This window comes from Parus major, chromosome 4 (assembly GCF_001522545.3).
Source record: "Parus major isolate Abel chromosome 4, Parus_major1.1, whole genome shotgun sequence".
NCBI lineage: Eukaryota > Metazoa > Chordata > Aves > Passeriformes > Paridae > Parus > Parus major.
This window is the reverse complement of record NC_031771.1, coordinates 27,588,653-27,607,061: the sequence shown is the minus strand read 5'-3', so window position 1 is coordinate 27,607,061 and position 18,409 is coordinate 27,588,653. Positions and strand designations below refer to the sequence as shown.

At 37.4% G+C, this 18,409-nt stretch overlaps 1 protein-coding gene across 1 annotated transcript; it reads left to right on the top strand.

The window, feature by feature from the left end:
• Positions 1-317: 317 nt before the first annotated feature.
• On the top strand, positions 318-17,939 carry ASIC5 (acid sensing ion channel subunit family member 5; the record flags this gene model as incomplete). The annotated part of the gene is made up of 9 exons (XM_033513611.1): positions 318-673; positions 2,645-2,876; positions 4,022-4,141; positions 5,059-5,208; positions 5,782-5,929; positions 7,428-7,484; positions 9,528-9,696; positions 13,359-13,450; positions 14,061-17,939. Coding segments are annotated over 9 exons (1,524 nt in total), but the record flags the coding sequence as incomplete, so codon positions are not given.
• Positions 17,940-18,409: the final 470 nt, after the last annotated feature.

Sequence of the window (18,409 nt, the reverse complement as noted above, 5' to 3'; positions counted from 1 at the left end):
AACAAGATATTTAATTTTTATGTAGGCTCACAGCAACCTATGATTTTAGATCCCTGATGTATGTCAAAATTCAAACTTTCCCCCAGAAGTGGAACTACTCTTTTAAATTAAAGTGCTTAAACATTTTTGGGCTTGAAACACTTCAAGACATTGTTTGTACTCAGGGCAGTAAACTATACTGAGCTCATCTCTTAGCACACAACTCTTCCATCCTCAGAAGCAAGTTCATTACTTAAAGATAGAATTTACAATTAAAGGGAAAATCTACATCTGCTTTTGATTATCAGAATTATATGGATTCCTTTTTTAAGTGATGGTTAAATGCTACTTTCTTTTCTTTTAATTTTAACTTTGTTCCATATTCAGGAATACTGGAAAAGATACAATTGTGTTTAATAAAGAAACTGCTGCCAGATTTGGAAGACAGAAGGAAATATCATGAGGAGTTTGCCTCATCCACGTCATTTCATGGTGTGCATAACATCGTCCACAGGCAGAGCAAGGCTCGCAGAGCGCTGTGGCTGCTGATAGTCGCAGGCTGCCTTGCCATTGCTATTTGGCAGATCTGCAGCCGCTTCATCTACTACTTCAGCTGGCCAACCACAACCACAGTGGTGGTTCAGTATGTGGAAAACATCAAATTCCCCGCTGTGACCTTCTGCAACTTGAACAGGTAAAAATTAGGTTTGCCATTTGCTCTTGCATCACAACCATCTTTATCTGAAAGCAGTCAGGTCCCACAGCTTGTTTGGACAAATCACATAAACCAAGGAAAATATGGCTATGGGAGGGGCATGTCTTCCATACCACTGCATGATATTCTTAAATGAAGATGAAAATATGAGAATCAAGAATGGGAGGTTGATTTTATAATCTTCCCCTTCCTTCAGATGACATGACTTCTAAGTTTCACAACCAAAGTTGGAATAGAAAAACTCATCTAGTGTTAGTGTTCTATGTATGGAGTGTTGTTTTTCAGTGTAACTAATGGACAGCCATCAGCCACATCTAAGTCAAAAATAAAAGACAAGATTAGCAAGTGATTTTAAATATAAATCTCATGCAAAGGTAAAAGTCCTAGGTAAAACAGATACTCTTTTTTCAGAGGCGCTCAGCCTTTACAACTCCAGCTGATGTCTGGGGTTTTTGAAGGAGGAAAGCATTTGGGTTGGTTGGAAATCATGTATCTAAGCAAGAACTGCACTAGTGATTTCTACATTTGAAGACAGTGACCAACATTCAGTGCAGCCACCTCAAAAATAATTTAATAAAATTGAGGCCTGATTTTTAGAGCGAATACATAAATTAGGAACAGTTTCAGAAACACAGAAAGTTTATCCACTTTTTTCCCCCTCAAAAAATAGTAAGTTTTCTTATTTTCTACCTTTTCCTGGCAGAATCAGCCAGAAGTCCAAGTCTCAAAGACCTGGAGTCATTCTGCCTCCCCATGCCACCTTCCCATTACCTGCATAAAGCTTGCCTGCATTATCCCACACAATGTGCACTGCAGGCAGAAGTCCCTCAGGTTGCAGGGAGCCAGCTGTTATAAACGTGTCTCGCTTCTTACAATGATAGCAGCAGCACACTGTAGGGAATCAGCTACTGAGCATGGCATTTTTCCATCTAAGTAACAGTTTGGTGCCATATCCATCTGCCAGTCACGCTGTGCTTATCCTCCCCTCATGGTTTTATTAACTGGGGTTTCTTCATTAGCAGGACAAAGAGGCACAGCACTCCCTCCATCTTCATTTCTTGACTCAAATTCAGTTGTGAAGAGCTGATCCTACCAATCTTGCTTAAACTGGAGCATTAAGATCTATTACACAAATACGTTACATTAACACATTTTTAAAAAATGTATTTTAATACTTTTTAATACTTTTAAATACATTTTAAAAATGTCAATTCAAAATAACATGGCATTCTAGTTTCATTTGTGCTTATTCTCTCCTCAAGCTTGTAACTCCTGTAAAGCCTTACTTTACTTCAGTAAAGAACTTCAATGTTGTAGATAAGGAAAGCACCACCAAAGTCTCATCATGTTTTTGAGACTTTTCAAGTGGATTCAAGGAGTAAAAATTACCTTTGATTTAAAACACCATGCCATCAGCTCATGGGAAGATACACTGTCTACAGTGAGGTGTAGTGCCTTAGTAAAGCAGGTACATGAGAATACTGCAGATGTGCTTAGAATTCAAATTTCCAAATTAAGAAAGACAGCTTTTTTTTTGAAAGGGACAGCTCCTCTTAGCTAGTTTCCCACATGTAAATGCAATTGTTCAGCTTGTCATCAGCTCTACAAATTTGGTTGTTGGCTTATGTGAATGGTTCAGCTACTCAAGGGATTTGGTTTTTAATGTTTAATAAACAACCACACACAATAGAAATGTTTCCTATATGACTGACCAGAATAACCATGGGAAGGCGTCTATTTTCTCTTTCCAGATATGGAAGATACATTCCTAGAGATAGAGACTATATTGTTTATTCGTGCTGTAGAGATCAAACTGCAACCTGGAGGGCAAGAATCACTTATAGTTTGTGAGCAGAGAGCAAATTGTGTCACAGTTTTGTCAAGAGCAGCCTTGAGTTCAGTCCTGTAACTACAGAATATCAAGCAATTTTTTCTCCTTCTCACTGACAGGTTTCAAGCTCATGCAGTGAGCAACATGAAAGTAATTTTTTTAATTTGGAACATTGTATCTTCAATTCTCCAAAAATTTGCTGTGGAAGATAAATATTCCCAGGAGTTAAATGATTTCCTTTTTGGGAACCAGAACTTCAGCATCAAAGACTTTACAAGGAAAAATGGGTTTTATCTGAACAGCAGCACATTGCTAGAATGTGATTTTTTTGGAAAGCCATGTTACCCACAGGTAAATATATTGATTTTATTAAAATAAAGAGAGAGGAAGGGGATATATTCCTATTCTCAAGACATTTAGTTTTTGCCAGCTGCTCCTCTATGTTCCTTTAGTCAGACAATAGAGAACAACAGTCCTGCTCTAAATTACCCTGAGGGTCTCAGTTCTCCCACTGACTACAGAGGCAGCCTGCTGGACTCTCTGAGCTGTGAGATGGGATTTCAGTTTAAACTGCTCTCTGCCTAATGCCACTTCTGCACAGACAGCAGCCTTTGAAAGCTGTCATACCTCCAGGATGTATCTAACAGCCCTTTCCAAGAGTGACCTATAATGAAGGACAGATGGATCGAGGTTTTTTACATGATGTGATTCTGTAGTTTTGCTCTTGAGGTCAAGAATACAAGACAGCCAGAGTAACTGGCTATATGCAGAGTCCACAGGAATTTTAAATACTGAAATTAAAGCAGCCCATCTTCCGGAATTTGGGACAACAGCCAAAAAATATGGTGATGACATTTTTATTTCAATTCTTCTATAAAGAAATTCCCTTAATTAAACTTAAACAGAAAACGTGAACAAAGAAGTCAGGTCTATGTCCTTCCAGTTTAATTTAACCTTTAGATATGCTATAGTTTCTAAAATTAGGCATCATTAGAGACTTCTCTTAACTGGAAGACAATAGTGTTAAGAACTAAAACTAAAGCTTAATGAGTTACAGCCATATTAAATTATGGGGTGGTTTTGGGAAAAAATGCAAATATTGTACTTTCATATGACATTTAGTTTTGAAAAAGTCTTCACTAAGCAGATAATGGAAAAAAAGTTTAAAACTTATTTTTTAATATATTATTTCTAGATAATGTAACAGGTATAGAAATAACACAGGACCTCATTAAGTTATTCTGAGCAACTCATAAGTATTAATAAACAACGTGAATTTTTTCTTTAAATTTCATTTCCTATAGAAAGGGCTGAAATACTTTTGAATATTTCATCAATTACCACTTTTCTGATTGTAATATTGAGCACTTTGGAGGAAAAAATAAAACAAAATAACCCAACAACCCCAGAAGTCCCTCTCTTGGATTGTAATTAACTAAGTAAACTGCAAGTGTTCTTTCTTTCATTTCACTCTTCCCTATTTTCCTTTATTGAAGGATTTTGAACAGGTTTTCACTGAATATGGAAACTGCTTTACTTTTAATCACAATGATCTTTCAGCAAGAAGAGTGAGTTTGTCTGGAAGAGGCTTACATTTGCTTTTTGATGTCCAGCAGGTACAACTATCCTAAGGATTATAAGCAATGAATCATGTACTAACTTATAAATTAGTGGAGGGGTTTTTTTTTGTTTGGTTTGGGATTTGTGTTTGATTGAGTTTACACAGACCTCCAGAATTTCATGCACTAAATTCAAAATCAAGACTATTTCCAAGTGAGATGGTGTTTTAAAGGAAAGACCCAAGTAGAGATTTTAAAAGACAGAATTATTATTGACTCTGTCCCCAGCTAAGGGGAAGAAGGTCGTGAGCAAGCATATACATGCACTGTTCACCCACAACTGAAACACATCAGAAAAGCAATTTAATTTTCTACAAGCTGTTCATTTTAATAAAAGGCCCAGTAGGGAAGGTCAGCTAGTGCCAGTTTCTAAGTAGCACCAAATTTTAGTTACAGCAGCTGCAGCAGCACAGTGACAGCCAGGACCTGGTCTTTTGCACTGTAAATTTTTTCTGACATTAGAATTGCCTTTGACCAACAAAAAGCAGAAAACAGGGAATATCACCTTGCGAGAACAGGGAAGAAAGCTACCAGACTGATAAATAACTTAGAAGTTGGCTTTTGTTTTCTAGGAGTTATGAGTCAGAAGTGAAAGGTCCTGAAGAGAATAATGGAAAGTTTGCTGAAATGTGATGGGTAGAGGCAAGTGAAAGAAACAAATCTCCAAGTTATGTGCAAATGCTCATCTATGACTTCTTGTATTTAAAATTAGGGGATGGCAAAAAGAATAAAAGGGTTTAAAGTTCATAGCAACTGGAAGGAAACCCACAGATGTAATGAACAAAGGAAATTTCAAGTCAGTTTGTTTCTATACTTTCCTGTAAATTGTCAAAAACGTTACTAAATAGCACAGTACCAAAATAAATACAGCTAAAGGTTCAGATGGTAAGCAAAGCCAATTCTTTTTGTATCAGGACAAATTCACCGACGAACCTACTCTTGGTTACACTGATGCTGGAATAACGTTTGTTATCCATTCACCCCAAGAGCTTCCACGTTTTGATGGTTTAGGTTTACTGACACCAGTGGGGATGCACGCACAGGTCGCAATCCGTCAGCTGAAGGTGAGGTCTTTGCCCATGAACTGGGAGTAGTGTTTTTTACTCTAATTCTCTTCTGAAGCACTGACAATGAATTAGACATTTTGGAATGTAAAATATTTATTATGCCTCAGTGACTGCAAAAAATAACATTTCCTCCAGACACAAATGAAATTACTGTTGTTTGGGGGAGGATATCACTGGTTTTCCTAATTTGTCTCTATCAAAGCCAGCCCTTCTATCCTGTAACTTTACAGCCTCATTGACAGACAATAATAAAAAAAAGGACACCACAGAATTTCCCTATCAACACATTCTGCTACCATTAAGGGTATCTCACATTCCTAGCAGAATCGAAGCAGAGCAGAGTACCACTTTGCACCAAGCTGTCTGATCAGGCCCTGCTTTTTCTGTGAGAGAAGGGAGATGAATTTTTAATCCCAAGAGCATAAACTGCAATTGCCTCTAATTGAATCACAATGTTACAGCTTATGTCTTCAACAGGCTTCCTGCAGCACTTTAAAATGTGAAAAAGCACTACCTACATTTAAAAAAAGACCCCAAAAAATGATATCTTTTGTTATTATTACCCTACAGTCAATTATCCAAGAATACCCATGGGGAGAGTGCAAGCCTGATATAAAGCTTCAGTACCACAAGATTTACAGTACTAACGGATGTTTGCTGGAATGCAAAGCCCGGTACATACAGGACTGGTGTGGCTGTTTGCCATTCATTCTTCCAGGTATTTCTCAGGAGTATCATCATACCACACACTGATCATCTTCTTGGAAGACACCACATGTTACTGAATAGCTAAGGAGATAGAGCACATTATCTGAGGGAAATCTCCAGCTGAGATTAATTAAAATTCCAATGAAACAAGCAGGATATTTGGCCAAGCCTAGACCTAGCATCTGGGTCATTGTCTGTTCTTAGGATACAGTCCAAAAAATAGAAAGAAACAATTATGCCTCAGGAGTGTGAGACAGATCTGTAGTCTTCAGACTTCCTAAGGAGCTGGGGCTAAATCCATAAGAAGGCTTATATTTTCACACATAATCCAGACAACTTTGCAGGCAGGTGTTTAGCAACCACAGCAGAAGAGCTTGCTTGAAGACAGAATCTGAGGACTCCTACATGAGCCATGGAAAGAGTCTGGCAGCAGCAAAGGCTCAACAAAAGCCAAAAAGCTGTATGAAGCCTTCCAACCAGCCTCAAGTGTGCATGCTGTAATATGCCCCTAAAGTATCCAGGCTTCTTAATCACTCTAAAAGTGTAAAGCAGTAACAGTTCTTTACACTCTCACACCTTCTCAGCTTTAAATGTAACGACAATACTGTCACCTAAAGCAAGAGTTGGAACCCAAATCTCTGCTCTGGCACCTCTTTTTTTCACAGATGGTGGGCAAGAAAGCCACTAGATCACAAGCAAAGCCACAAGAAGGCCTGCACTTTCTGACTCATTGTATTCTTTAAATATGCTCAAGCAAGGCAGAATGCTCTTAGTAAAGTAGACCCATTATTGTGTAATCTCTAGCCTGTTTGTTTGAGAACCCCTGGGAAAGGAGGTTGGCAGTCTTCTGCAAACTGTCTTGGAAAAGGGGCTGCCAAGGCAATTAAGGATCTCCCATGCCTGGGGTGACAACTTTATACAACTTAATACAAGGACAGTCAGATAAAGGAGAGCAATGCCTCCTGGCACTGTGTGGTAAACTGACACACAACATTTCCATGTGAGGGAAAAAAAATTTAAAATGGGGTGAAACTGAGGCCATCTGAAATCGTTTCTCTAGTTCAGCATACTATCTTATTACCTAGGTCTCCAAAAAACTCCTGCATGAAGTTCAGAATTCCTGCAGAAACACATGGGATGTGATCACATATCAAATTACCTTACTTCGGGGTTTTTTTTTTTCATTTCCACTAGGAAAAGCAGAAATTCCTGTCTTTAGCAAGCTAACACAAAGAGTGAGCCACAAGCTTAAAGACAGGTCAGGCTGGTACCCATAATGAAGGTGTTTGCTCCAACAGCAGCCTTCTGGCTTGGTCTGTTGTCTTCACTCTGTACCCCACCTGGTGTTGGCAACTGCACTGTGCCAAACTGAATTGATTTCTCAGTTGTGTAATCATTAACGTGAAGTGGTGAGCAGGCTTTGATGACATTACATTTCAGTTTAGTGCAAATAGAGCTAAGGGTTAGATGGTTAATTGAGGCTCCTAAACATTTTTATTTATTTTTAGGAAATGGAACAGAATGTGACTTGCTGAAATTTTACAAATGTGTTTATCCAGCTGTCTGTAAGTAATAACTTCATATTCATGCTTTCTAAGCAATTCCAAATAGTAGAAAATATCTATCAATTAAACCAAAATAATGAAACTACTCTGACATGGAGTGCATCCAAGTTCATTTAATATTCTAAAAACAGAGACCAGACAGAGCATGATATATATGCCCATTAAAAAACAGACCACACCAAAAATAAGTGTATGTGTGTGTGTATATATATATATATGTATATATATTAAAATACTAATAGAAGATTTCATTTTAGCAATCAGGAATTGTTTTAAATGGAAGAGCATCCAACTAATCTGTTTTCAATCAACAAGCCTCTGGCTAGCATTTTCACACCTTCATAGATCCAATGTTGTATTCGTTGTGCAAGAAGAGTGAGCAGCACAGTAATAGAAGGTTTGTTAACTGGTAAAAACATAAATCACTGGATTTCAAGGTTTTATCTTTTTGAAGTAAATTACAAATTTTGAAAGCACTCCAAATGCAACTATTTTCCATAAAAAAATAATCTGCACACAGTGGGTATGAAATTTGTAAGTCACCATAATAGACTGGAAAATACTTAAAATGGTAATCTGAGAAGTAACCTTTAATGGACTTCAGAAAACTTTCTTTTTTAATTGGTTTCTATTGTGTAATGAGACTCTCTCTGAGTGATTAGTAGACTCAGAAGTTGGTGTGGAGACTGTTTTAATAAGGTGCATGTAACATGAAGGCTGGATCTACTACTGTGAACATTTACTTTTTTTTTCCTGTAGCTGTTTTGAAGTGGATTCCACTAAGTTCACACTCTTATATTACCATGATCTTTAAAAGCCTGCCATGAGGGAAGATGTATATTATTTTAATAAATATTCAGTGACTTAATTTCAAAGAAACCACAGAGCAATAAGCAAAAATGACTCCACATTCCTCTGAAGGATAGATAGGATTCAGAGCTAGATCCCAGAAGGTTTGTAGATATGTGGTCCCCAGCATATCATTTAGGGGCTGATTCTCCTTTGATAGTGTAGGAGAGGTAAGAAATCTGATAATACTTATCCAGTATCTGCAGGACCTACTAAGAGCATTATTTTAGGAGCTCTAAAGGCTGCCTCTCCAGAATAAAATTGTAAACCCCAGCATCTCTGGAGAGTATTTTAAATCATCACCTAACAGGTTATCTTCTCTTCTGTGCTTTGCAGAAGTGAGAAGCCCACAAGCAGAGTAAACAGACACAACCTCTGCCACCCCACAAACAGGACAAATAGAGCATCACATGCAGGAGATTACAGTACTCATCTCACAGTGATGGCTTGTGATTTAGGAAACATTTATGCCTCACAGTTTTTCATCCACATTGTTTTTCTCTAGCTTTCCCAGGTCTCTGTAATTATTATTTTCTGTAATTCTTTCTGTAATTCCTTGTTAGACAAATGTTTCCCTACTTTCATGAGCAGCCAGACCTGCAGAATGTTATGACTTCTCTTATTTGAAGAGACACAGCTTTCCCTAAGCCTTCTTAGCTGTCTTGAGCCCAATTATGAAATGGCAAGTAGGGGTTAAGGTAAAGTGAACTTAGCTTACCAAGATATTTATAGTTATCAGATGATAACAAACTACTATTGGAATTGATCTGGAAGCTGTTTCTGTGCACTGAAATGAGCTGGGAAGGCACTAAGGCATGAAGATCAAGGATACACACCTAAGTATTTAATTAGAAAGCTAGCAAATAACATAGCAAGTCTTCTGTTGTCTTTTTGTTTAACTGTGGATGTGAAATAATAAGGACATTAAAGCTCCAATGAAGGCAGAAGAACTTAGAGGTGCTGTATTTCTTTGGAAAAAGTGAGAAAAATATCTCAACCCTTGCTTTTGTGTACCAGTTTCCCAAATGACAGTTGCAAATACTTATTTGATCCTTCAAAACTGATAAGTATCCACTTTTCTTAGGATAATTAATACAGACATTTGTCAAAGACAGTTAAAAGTAATTTAGTTAAGTTTTTAAACTGTGTGCTGTTTTAGAAATATTGTATAAATTATTTATTCTGAAATTTCAGATGAGATAGAGATAAAAGGATTATGTACAGCAGGAACACACAATTCTACTTGTCCTGTCCCATGTGAAGAAACAGATTATCCTACCACTGTCACCTATTCAAACCTTGGAGGAGAAAAAACCATAAAATATTTTTCTACTAAACTGAAGAGAAGCCCAGAATACATCAGGTAACCTTGCTTAACACTTTGTCCAACAAAGAAATTCTCAATTCCTTTTAACCATGCTAGCAGAGCGTATGATGAAAATATGACCTTAAAAAGATATTTTATGTGTGGTATTATTATCATTGTCTTTGAGATAACATAAACTCAAGGACAAAACTGGTTAAGATTTATACTAATTCATATCTATATTGATGTATGTATGTATTATTCACATAGATACATATATATGTATATAATACACTCAGATACACCTAAGACTGGATAACAAAGAATAGATAATGCAATTACAAAGTAATATTCTCAATTACCTTCTCTGTCACTAATCTCTTGTAAGAAAGTTTTTTTGATCACTGTTTCAATTAGGAATAAAAAAAAAGCAAAGTTATCAAATCTATTCACAATCGACTCAGTAGAGAAGATAAATCTTCACACTTCCACAAATTAAGGCAATGAACACAAACAGATGCTATATAAACTTTTTCTCCTATTCCCAAAAGAAGCTTTGTAAGTACTGAACACTGGGTTTTATTGTAGCAGCAATGCCACAGATTTAATATTTTCTACTGTTAGTAGAATTCCTTAACATCATTTACATTTAAAAAGTTATTTAGAAGATCTTTGGTACCTCATTATTCTCACGAGGTAGCAGAAGAGCCAAACAGGATGGTTGTGTGTGATTAAAAGCGTTACAAAGAAAAAGGAGGTAGTTCTCCACCCAACAGAAGATACCTTGTAGCATGAAAACATCTGAGCAGTACTGACTATATCTTTTAAACAGGAAAAGGTGACAGGGCTTACATTATGCATAGAGCTGTGTTGCTCAGTATGTTGTACTATACTGTACTATACTGACCTAACCTGCATACTTTTTTAAATTTAGAGATGCCATGTGTCCTTATGCTTTAATAGATCATACATGCCTTACTGTTATGGTATAACAAACTGATGGCAGACTTCCTCGCAAACATAAGCATTATATATCAAAAAACTGAATTATTTCCAGATTTTTTCTGCTAGAAAGATATGATATAGTTGTCAAAGGAAATTTAATACAGTTTCATACACTGAATTGCCTCTTACTCATAGCCAGAGATATCAGCAGTACAAATGAGTATTAAGGACGGCACTGCATGAACTCACAGTATATACAACATCAAAGTATGTTTATAAACAACTGTAGAAAATTTGGTTCATGAAATATCTATGAGTTGTTTATTATCTCAGTGACTTTGGTTTTATCACTTTTGAAGCCATCAGTCTGCAAATGTTTGCATAACTTTATACACGCACAGGAACTATACAAATCATATAATGGCTGGGTTTGATGGGACCTGTGATGGTCAACTAGTCCAACTCCCCTGCAATGAGCAGGGGCATCATCATCATCCACATCAGGTTGCTCAGAGCCTAGTCCAAGCCAACCTTGAATGTTTCCAGGCATGGGTCATTCAACACCTCTCAAGGCAACCTGTTCCAGTGTTTCACCACCCTTGCTGTAAAAAATGCCTTCCTTATAACTAGCCTGAATCTACCCTCTCTTAGTTTACAACCATTACCTCTTGTTCTTTATCTACAGGGCCTATTAAAAAGTCTGTTCCAAATGAGCATTATGCAAATTAAACCTGTTGTTTTATGCAAACTATATTAATCCCTTGAGGACATTTTATCTTTGTTGGTTATTTTATTGTCTGTAAACATCATGCGCAATTCAGTAATTATTCAATTAAGCAAGAGAACATACAGGACATTCTCCTGTTACCAGGCCTTAACCAATAGGAATCCTGCCAACACATTAATGAGTACACATTTCAAACTATAAAACACAGAGATGTATTTATTTCTGAAGATGTATGGAGGAGAAAGTTAAATATTTATTGGATAGTTCTACTAGCAAATCCATTACAAGGGCAGGAGCCTTACTAACAGAATCTAGAATAAGATTAGTTTTATACATTGGTGCTACCTGAGTTTTAGAATTAGCACCCAAAGAGATAGAAGGGATGATTTCGTATAGAAAATACTCAATTTTCATTAATATTGTTAATTAATCATTGTCACTGTCAAACAAAAAAACCTGTAGCTGTTAACAGTCATAGAATTGTTTGAGTTGGAAGGGACCTTAATGATCATGTGGTTCTAATCCCTATGGGCAGGTGTACCACCCTCTACATTAGGTTACTCAAAGCCCCATGCTACCTGGCCTTGAACCTAGGGATGGGGCATCCACAACTTCTCTGGACAATCTATTCCAGTGCCTTACCATCCTCTCACAGTAAAAAGACTTTTTCCCAGTATCTAATCTGAACCTACCCTGTTTCAGTTGAAAGCCATTTCCCCTTGTCCTGTCCCTATATGTCCTTGTAAAAAGTCACTTTCCATGTTTTTGTAGGCCCCCTTTAGGTACTGGAAGGCTGCTATAAATTCTCTCCAGAGGCTTCTCTACTCCAGGCTGAACAGCCACAAATCTCTCAGCCTGTCCTCATAGGTGAGGTGCTCCAGCCCTCTGATCATCTTCATAGTCTCCTCTGGACTCTACATCCTTTTTATGATGGGAGCCCCAGAGCTGGACAAAACACTCCAGGTGTTCTGTTCTGCCCCTTGAGTTGTTCCACTCTTGTGGGCCTTCCCTCAAACTTACGGTCACTTTTCCTTCTATGCAGTCTGGGCAGACTCTGAGGGCTGCAGATGCACATTACTGGTTTGTGTTGAGCTTCTCCTCAGTGAACACCCCAAGTCCCTCCACTTAGGGCTGCTCTCGTTCTAGTCTCTGCTCAACCTGTTTTTGTGCTTGCCCTGACCCAGGTTCAGTACTCAGCACCTGTTTTTGTTGGACTACGTGAGGTTCGCACAGGCTCACCTCTCAAGCCTGTCCAGGTCCCTCTGGAAGGCATCCCTTCCCTCCAGCATGCCACTCACACCACCAGCTTGGTGTCATCGACAAACTTGCTGAAGGAGCCCTCAGTACCACTGTCCATGCCACTAAACAAGATGTTAAACAGTGCTGGTCAAAATACTCTACTTGGACACTGAGCTACTGACATTATGTGTGCAATCAGTTTTTGTGTCCGTTTTCTTCCAAACACATTATTTTTATATTCAATTTAGGATATAGGCAGAGCCTTTCTATAGACAAGATACCATAAAGAGAAGCTCTTTACTCAATTATCACACAGATCTTGCTCCAACTGAGATTCACCTACTTCCACTTTTGCAGCAGACAAGGTTCTAATTAGGTAAGTGAGGCTACTAGCAGGAGGTAGAATTGAACATCCAAGTTTAGGACAAGCACTGCTCTGCATGAACAGGCCAATTGAAATAAGCACAATTAAATATGCAGTTGCACATCATCAAGAGTGGTAGGCTACACTTTGCTTGACATTTCCACTCAAGTTTCTCTCAGTGACCCTTAAAAAGTATGAGTCTATCCCACAATACAGAATAGAGCTACTTTTTCAACATAGAATGAAGATCTACTCCTGCTAAACTGCTGTTGTTATTAGGACTTCGGGCCTTGTCCTTCTGTCATGTTATGATTTTGATAATGCTGGTTTAATATTTCATTAAAGGACACCATCCTTCTCCCTTATCTCAGGAGTGCTGTTCATTTTTACTAACATCTGTCAGCATGGTCTGACTGTCTATCAACTCTGTGTATTTGTCATTAGGCAGAACCTTGTGCGTATTGAGATTAAATATCATGATCTGAGCTACAAAATAACACAGCAGCAGAAGGCCTTGACTATCTCTGAGTTGCTTGGTAAGTGAATGCTTAATATTTATTATTAATAATTAATCTAAAAATAGTATTTTTTTTAAAAACACCAGACAACACAATAACCCGCATTTTTTTAATTCTCTCACCTCCTGAATAAAAAACTGTGTGGGCTTCTGAACAAGAAGCCATAATTTTTATACTGTAATAGTAATAATCCATCTGTCTCATTGTCATTTTTGATACTGTCTCCTGTCATTCCATTAAAAAAGCTGAGGTATGGACATCAGCTGAGAGTAAGAAGAATTAAGTTTGGCACTAGCTTATGGTTCTATCACAGTCCTGGGGATTTGGAGAGGAGAGAGAACATGGGGATGAGAAGCAAGGGAACAGCTAAAAAGGCATAGAAGCAATAAATATTTTAAGCATCTGTTTCACAGTAGGATGTCTTGTGTTGTACTTGCTTTACTTAAAATTTTCAAAAACACATTAGTCTTCTTCAGTAAACCTTCTTAAGAATATTAATTCTGTTTTCTTAAAGTGATGGATTATGTATACTGAATTTATTTAACACTTGAGCCTGGCAGGATTTTGTTTGCTTGCTAGACTAAACCAGATGCTTTGGATGACATATGTTTATTTCCTTCTATTACAGCTGATGTAGGTGGCCAGCTTGGATTGTTTTGTGGTGCCAGTATGATTACAATCATAGAACTGCTAGAGTATATATTTACTAACTTCTGTTGGATGTGCATCTTTCTTCTTTTGAAAGCTCCTGAAATGCCTCAATGGAACAATCCATCCCACGACCAACCAATACATAAGGAAAAAAAGAGAGGAATACAGGAATGTTAGTGGCTTGTAGAAGTCTGGAACTAACTGGTTTTCCAAATTCCCTTTCTTTTTAAGATACAAAGGAGATAGTAATATTTCACATTGCTCCCTTCTTTGCACTCCGTATCCTCCCTTCTTTCCACTAAAACTATTTAACTGTACTAAGTAACTTTAAACAGTCCATTTCACAAAGTCTCACTTTCCTTCTCATATAAAGGAAAAATGTAATCTTTAACTTTTATTTTAATAAATAAACTTTTTTTTTTTTTTTAAAATGGCATAGCAAGTGATGCTGACATATGATACAATTTAGCATTCCTGACCCAGTTTTTATCTTCTATGTTTTGAGTGATGACAAGTAATACACATGCCAAACAATCTCACAGAAATTTCTTGACTACCATAAATATGGAGCATTGCTGTTCTTAAAATGCAGGTTCCTTATTAACAACTCTTCTAGTAGGTTATCATTGTAACATATTCCAGTGAAGAATATGGTAGCTTCACCTAGAACAACTAGGAACGTGACTAACAGCAATAAAGTTTTCAGTACTATCTGTCTGAAACTCATTAAAAAATCTCATCAGTCTGCCAGCTACTATAGAAAATCACAGGGCATCCAGGTGGATGGCAAGTGGGCAAACATGGGTCAAGTTCAACATTTAATGTCATGAAAGATGAAAGTAAAGGCTGAAGGCTTCATCTAAGTCTTACTAAATATAAGTCAGTGTAAGAATTTTGTGGCTTTGGTGCTGATTTAGGCTTCCTGAACATTTATTTCTTTAAAAGTGTTCAGAAAAGCTTCTGTGATTTCCTACATCTGTTTGGGCCTAGAGCAGTAATGGTTTAGTCTTACGTTTTTTTAAGACAGCAGTGATTAAATAAAGCAGTGAGTACTGAAGAGCCAAGTCCTTAATGCCAGATATAAAGTAATGAAAATGCTAACATTTGGCCATCATTGGCAACAGCTTCCCTTCAACACAAGCCCTAGGATCTGCAATTCAGGAAACACAGGAAATGTTTTTGCTTCCTAGAAAGAGATGCCTTGATTTTTGTCCTCTAACCTTAAGCATAACTCAAAATATTATTTTTCTCAATTCCTTTTCATTGCTCACTACGCTTCTGCTGGGTCTTTTCCCCCTCACTATTACCAAGCACAGGCACATTTGGCTCAGCAGTCCTATAAAAAGGTCATTCTAACCCTACTGTCCAAGGCATGTATTAAACACAGAGGAAGAATGGAAAGAACAGAGCAAACATACTGCAGTATTTCTCTAAAGACCTCTCCCAGCCTCAAACACTTACTAACTGTGGAATTCTTAAGCCAAAAGAAATTATAGGTTTGGAAGTAGGAACCAGGTATTATCTGACTTCTGGATAAAAAGAAAAGCAGGGTAAAGTTTAAACATAGTAATCTAGCACACCTTGTATTTCAGAGATCAAAGTGTTTTGCAGCTATCAATCACAACAATTTGTTTTGTTTGCTTCTACTAATAAGGGCTAAATTAGAACTAAGAACATTAGTATTGTAAGGACTAAACAAAACGCAACTGGTATTGTTTCAGTCCAAAGGTTCAAGTGAAATGAAGCACAAAGCATGCTAAAAAATCAGCCAAAAAAAGCAACAGTCCTCAGAAAGAGAAGGTACTGCAATCTTTGCTTTGTTTAATAAGACTAAAATGACTTTTGCTTACTCCACTGACTTTGGACAAGGACAGCTGAATTCATGGCTTGGTTACAGATTCTTTTAACATACGTGGCAGAAGGAGCTCTGAAGAAAGCACAAAGACTTGTTTTGCCCAAGGTCAAGTGACAGACTCAGATTTTTTTTTTTTCAGCAATGGTTTGTGATAAGATTATATAAAGCAATTGATTCCCCAGCACAGCTAAATTTAGCAAGTGTGCTGTGCAGCAGAGCAGAAGTAAGGGTACTTTTGTATTTTGATGTATGACTACTCCTCTATTATTGCAATAGAATTTTAAAAAGTGTTAAAGAAATGTCTGGCTTTTCTGGATGGGTGACAATGTCTTATCTACAAGGATAGCAGAAGCAAGTATTTTAAAGTTTGAACAGATCACCTTCTAGTTTAGCATGATTTTTCTGCTTTTTATTCAGTTTTCCTTTTCACAAGTGCACATCTATGCTCCAAGTAAACATACTGGCAAGATTTTCCCATAGCAATTGATTCTAAAATGGCAGTCCTAACAATGAAATTAGTTTACATGACTGAGAAATCCCCTTGGGCTCTTCCCAAGTCCTCGTCTGATGTGCAAAAAGAGATGCAAAATAAAATTTTGTAAAAAAAAAATTAAAACTATATTTTTAAATGCATTCTGCAGAGGTTATTAAACTTTATTTAATGCTGTAAGAATCTCACACTGTTGCATGTTTTCTAAAGAACAGAGAGAGGCAATTTAGTTACATGAATAACTACCTGTGTTTGGGAACTCTGGACTTTTTATAGACTATTGTTGCATTCCCTTATAGAATTTTATAAGGATTTTTCATAGAATATTATTTCATTGCCTTATACACAGTATTTATTTTCAACTCCTGGACAGCTGGTCAGAGTAGTACCAGGAAGACTTAATAAACTATCAGAGAACTTGCCATGAGAGACTGGGGTGGGGGAAGGTTGGAGATAGCTAAAGACACAAATCACACCTTTTGACAAGCTTCTTTATCTCACTTCCCTTATTCTAACTGTCCCACAAGCCTACTATTGCAATGTACATGGCAGACATATCTAAAGGAGTGCCAGAAAGTAAGGAATTATTCAATCAGAAATTGCATTTTTTTCCCCAAATAATTCAGGAAACAGGTCTGGCACTTGCTTATTTAGCAAAGGAAAATGTAGAATGTACAGAACGGCCTGTATTTGGATTTGGAGCAGACTTTCATGGAGAAGATGAACTCACTGCAACGTTTCACCAGTAGATGCCCCACTTACCTTAGGCTGCTGTTCACAAGGCTTCTCTTGCACAGCTGATTTCTCAGCACCTATTATAGAATTTCTCAGTGAAACTGAAGTCATATTGGTTCCCTCTGGTTGATGATGTATCAGCTGGGGAAATATTTCAAAGAAGCTGCTGGCAAATCTGCCATTATTTAGATTGAACTAAGAGACATCATCTTTGCAGCACTATGCTTAGATTGATTTCTGAGGAAAACAAGCAAACAAAAGTATACAGCCATCCCCACTCTGCATCAAAATCAGCTGATCAAAATCAAGATCAAAGCATTCTTTATGGAGCTTGTACAAGCCAGCTGATCTAATGTTCCTTAAGAAAGTGGTTAAGGTAAAATAATTATCCTCACTAACTCCTTAAACTGAAACTACACAGGGGGGAAAACCAGTATTTCCCTATATAATCACTCAAGTTTGAAGGTAGTTAGCTGTGCCTACGCCCTAGCCCAAATATAAGTGTTTGCATGGGGTGTGAATCTGGTGCTGAAAAAACTTCAGAAAAGAACTCTTCCTTACCTGAGCAATACCTCATGGCAGCATGAAACAGCCAAGTTTCTTACAAATAAACATTGCCTCGTACTTGCTCAGTGTTTTGGAAATCCAAACATCATCATGCAATTCTAAAAACTCCCAGACCAACATAAACCATAGTGTTCCACTCACACTGTCTCTTGAAGTATGAAGTGTTTCCAGAACTTCATAATTCTGTACACAGAAGTGAATATCCCTTATTAGGCTATAAACATAAGTACATCTTGTCATATTAACTGTATCCAGAGTTAAACACATTTTTGTGTTGGCAGTTGGTGTGTTTAATAAACTCAGGATACAGGAAATATCTCCAGCTTCATACCATATTAATTACTTAGTGCAACGTTGAAACATGACAGGGTTATAAATGATAAATTCTGTATGGTGAGGATAGCGCTGAGATCCAGAGTTAGCATCACATCTTGTTCATGCTGTTTATGGCCATCCTGCACCATTAACCCTCTTGCACTCTGTCCCTTTATCCACCAGGAGATGCTCACCTCTGCTGACTCCTCACTAAAAGCAGGCACCACAAGAAGGAAAATTTCTTTAGAACACGAAAACTTCCAAATGGCTCTTTGCACTACACACACAATTAATGCTTAAACAGGGAATCCCCACCTGTCTCTTGTCTCAGGACAGAAATGCCCAAGGTGGTGGGGTTTTGGTT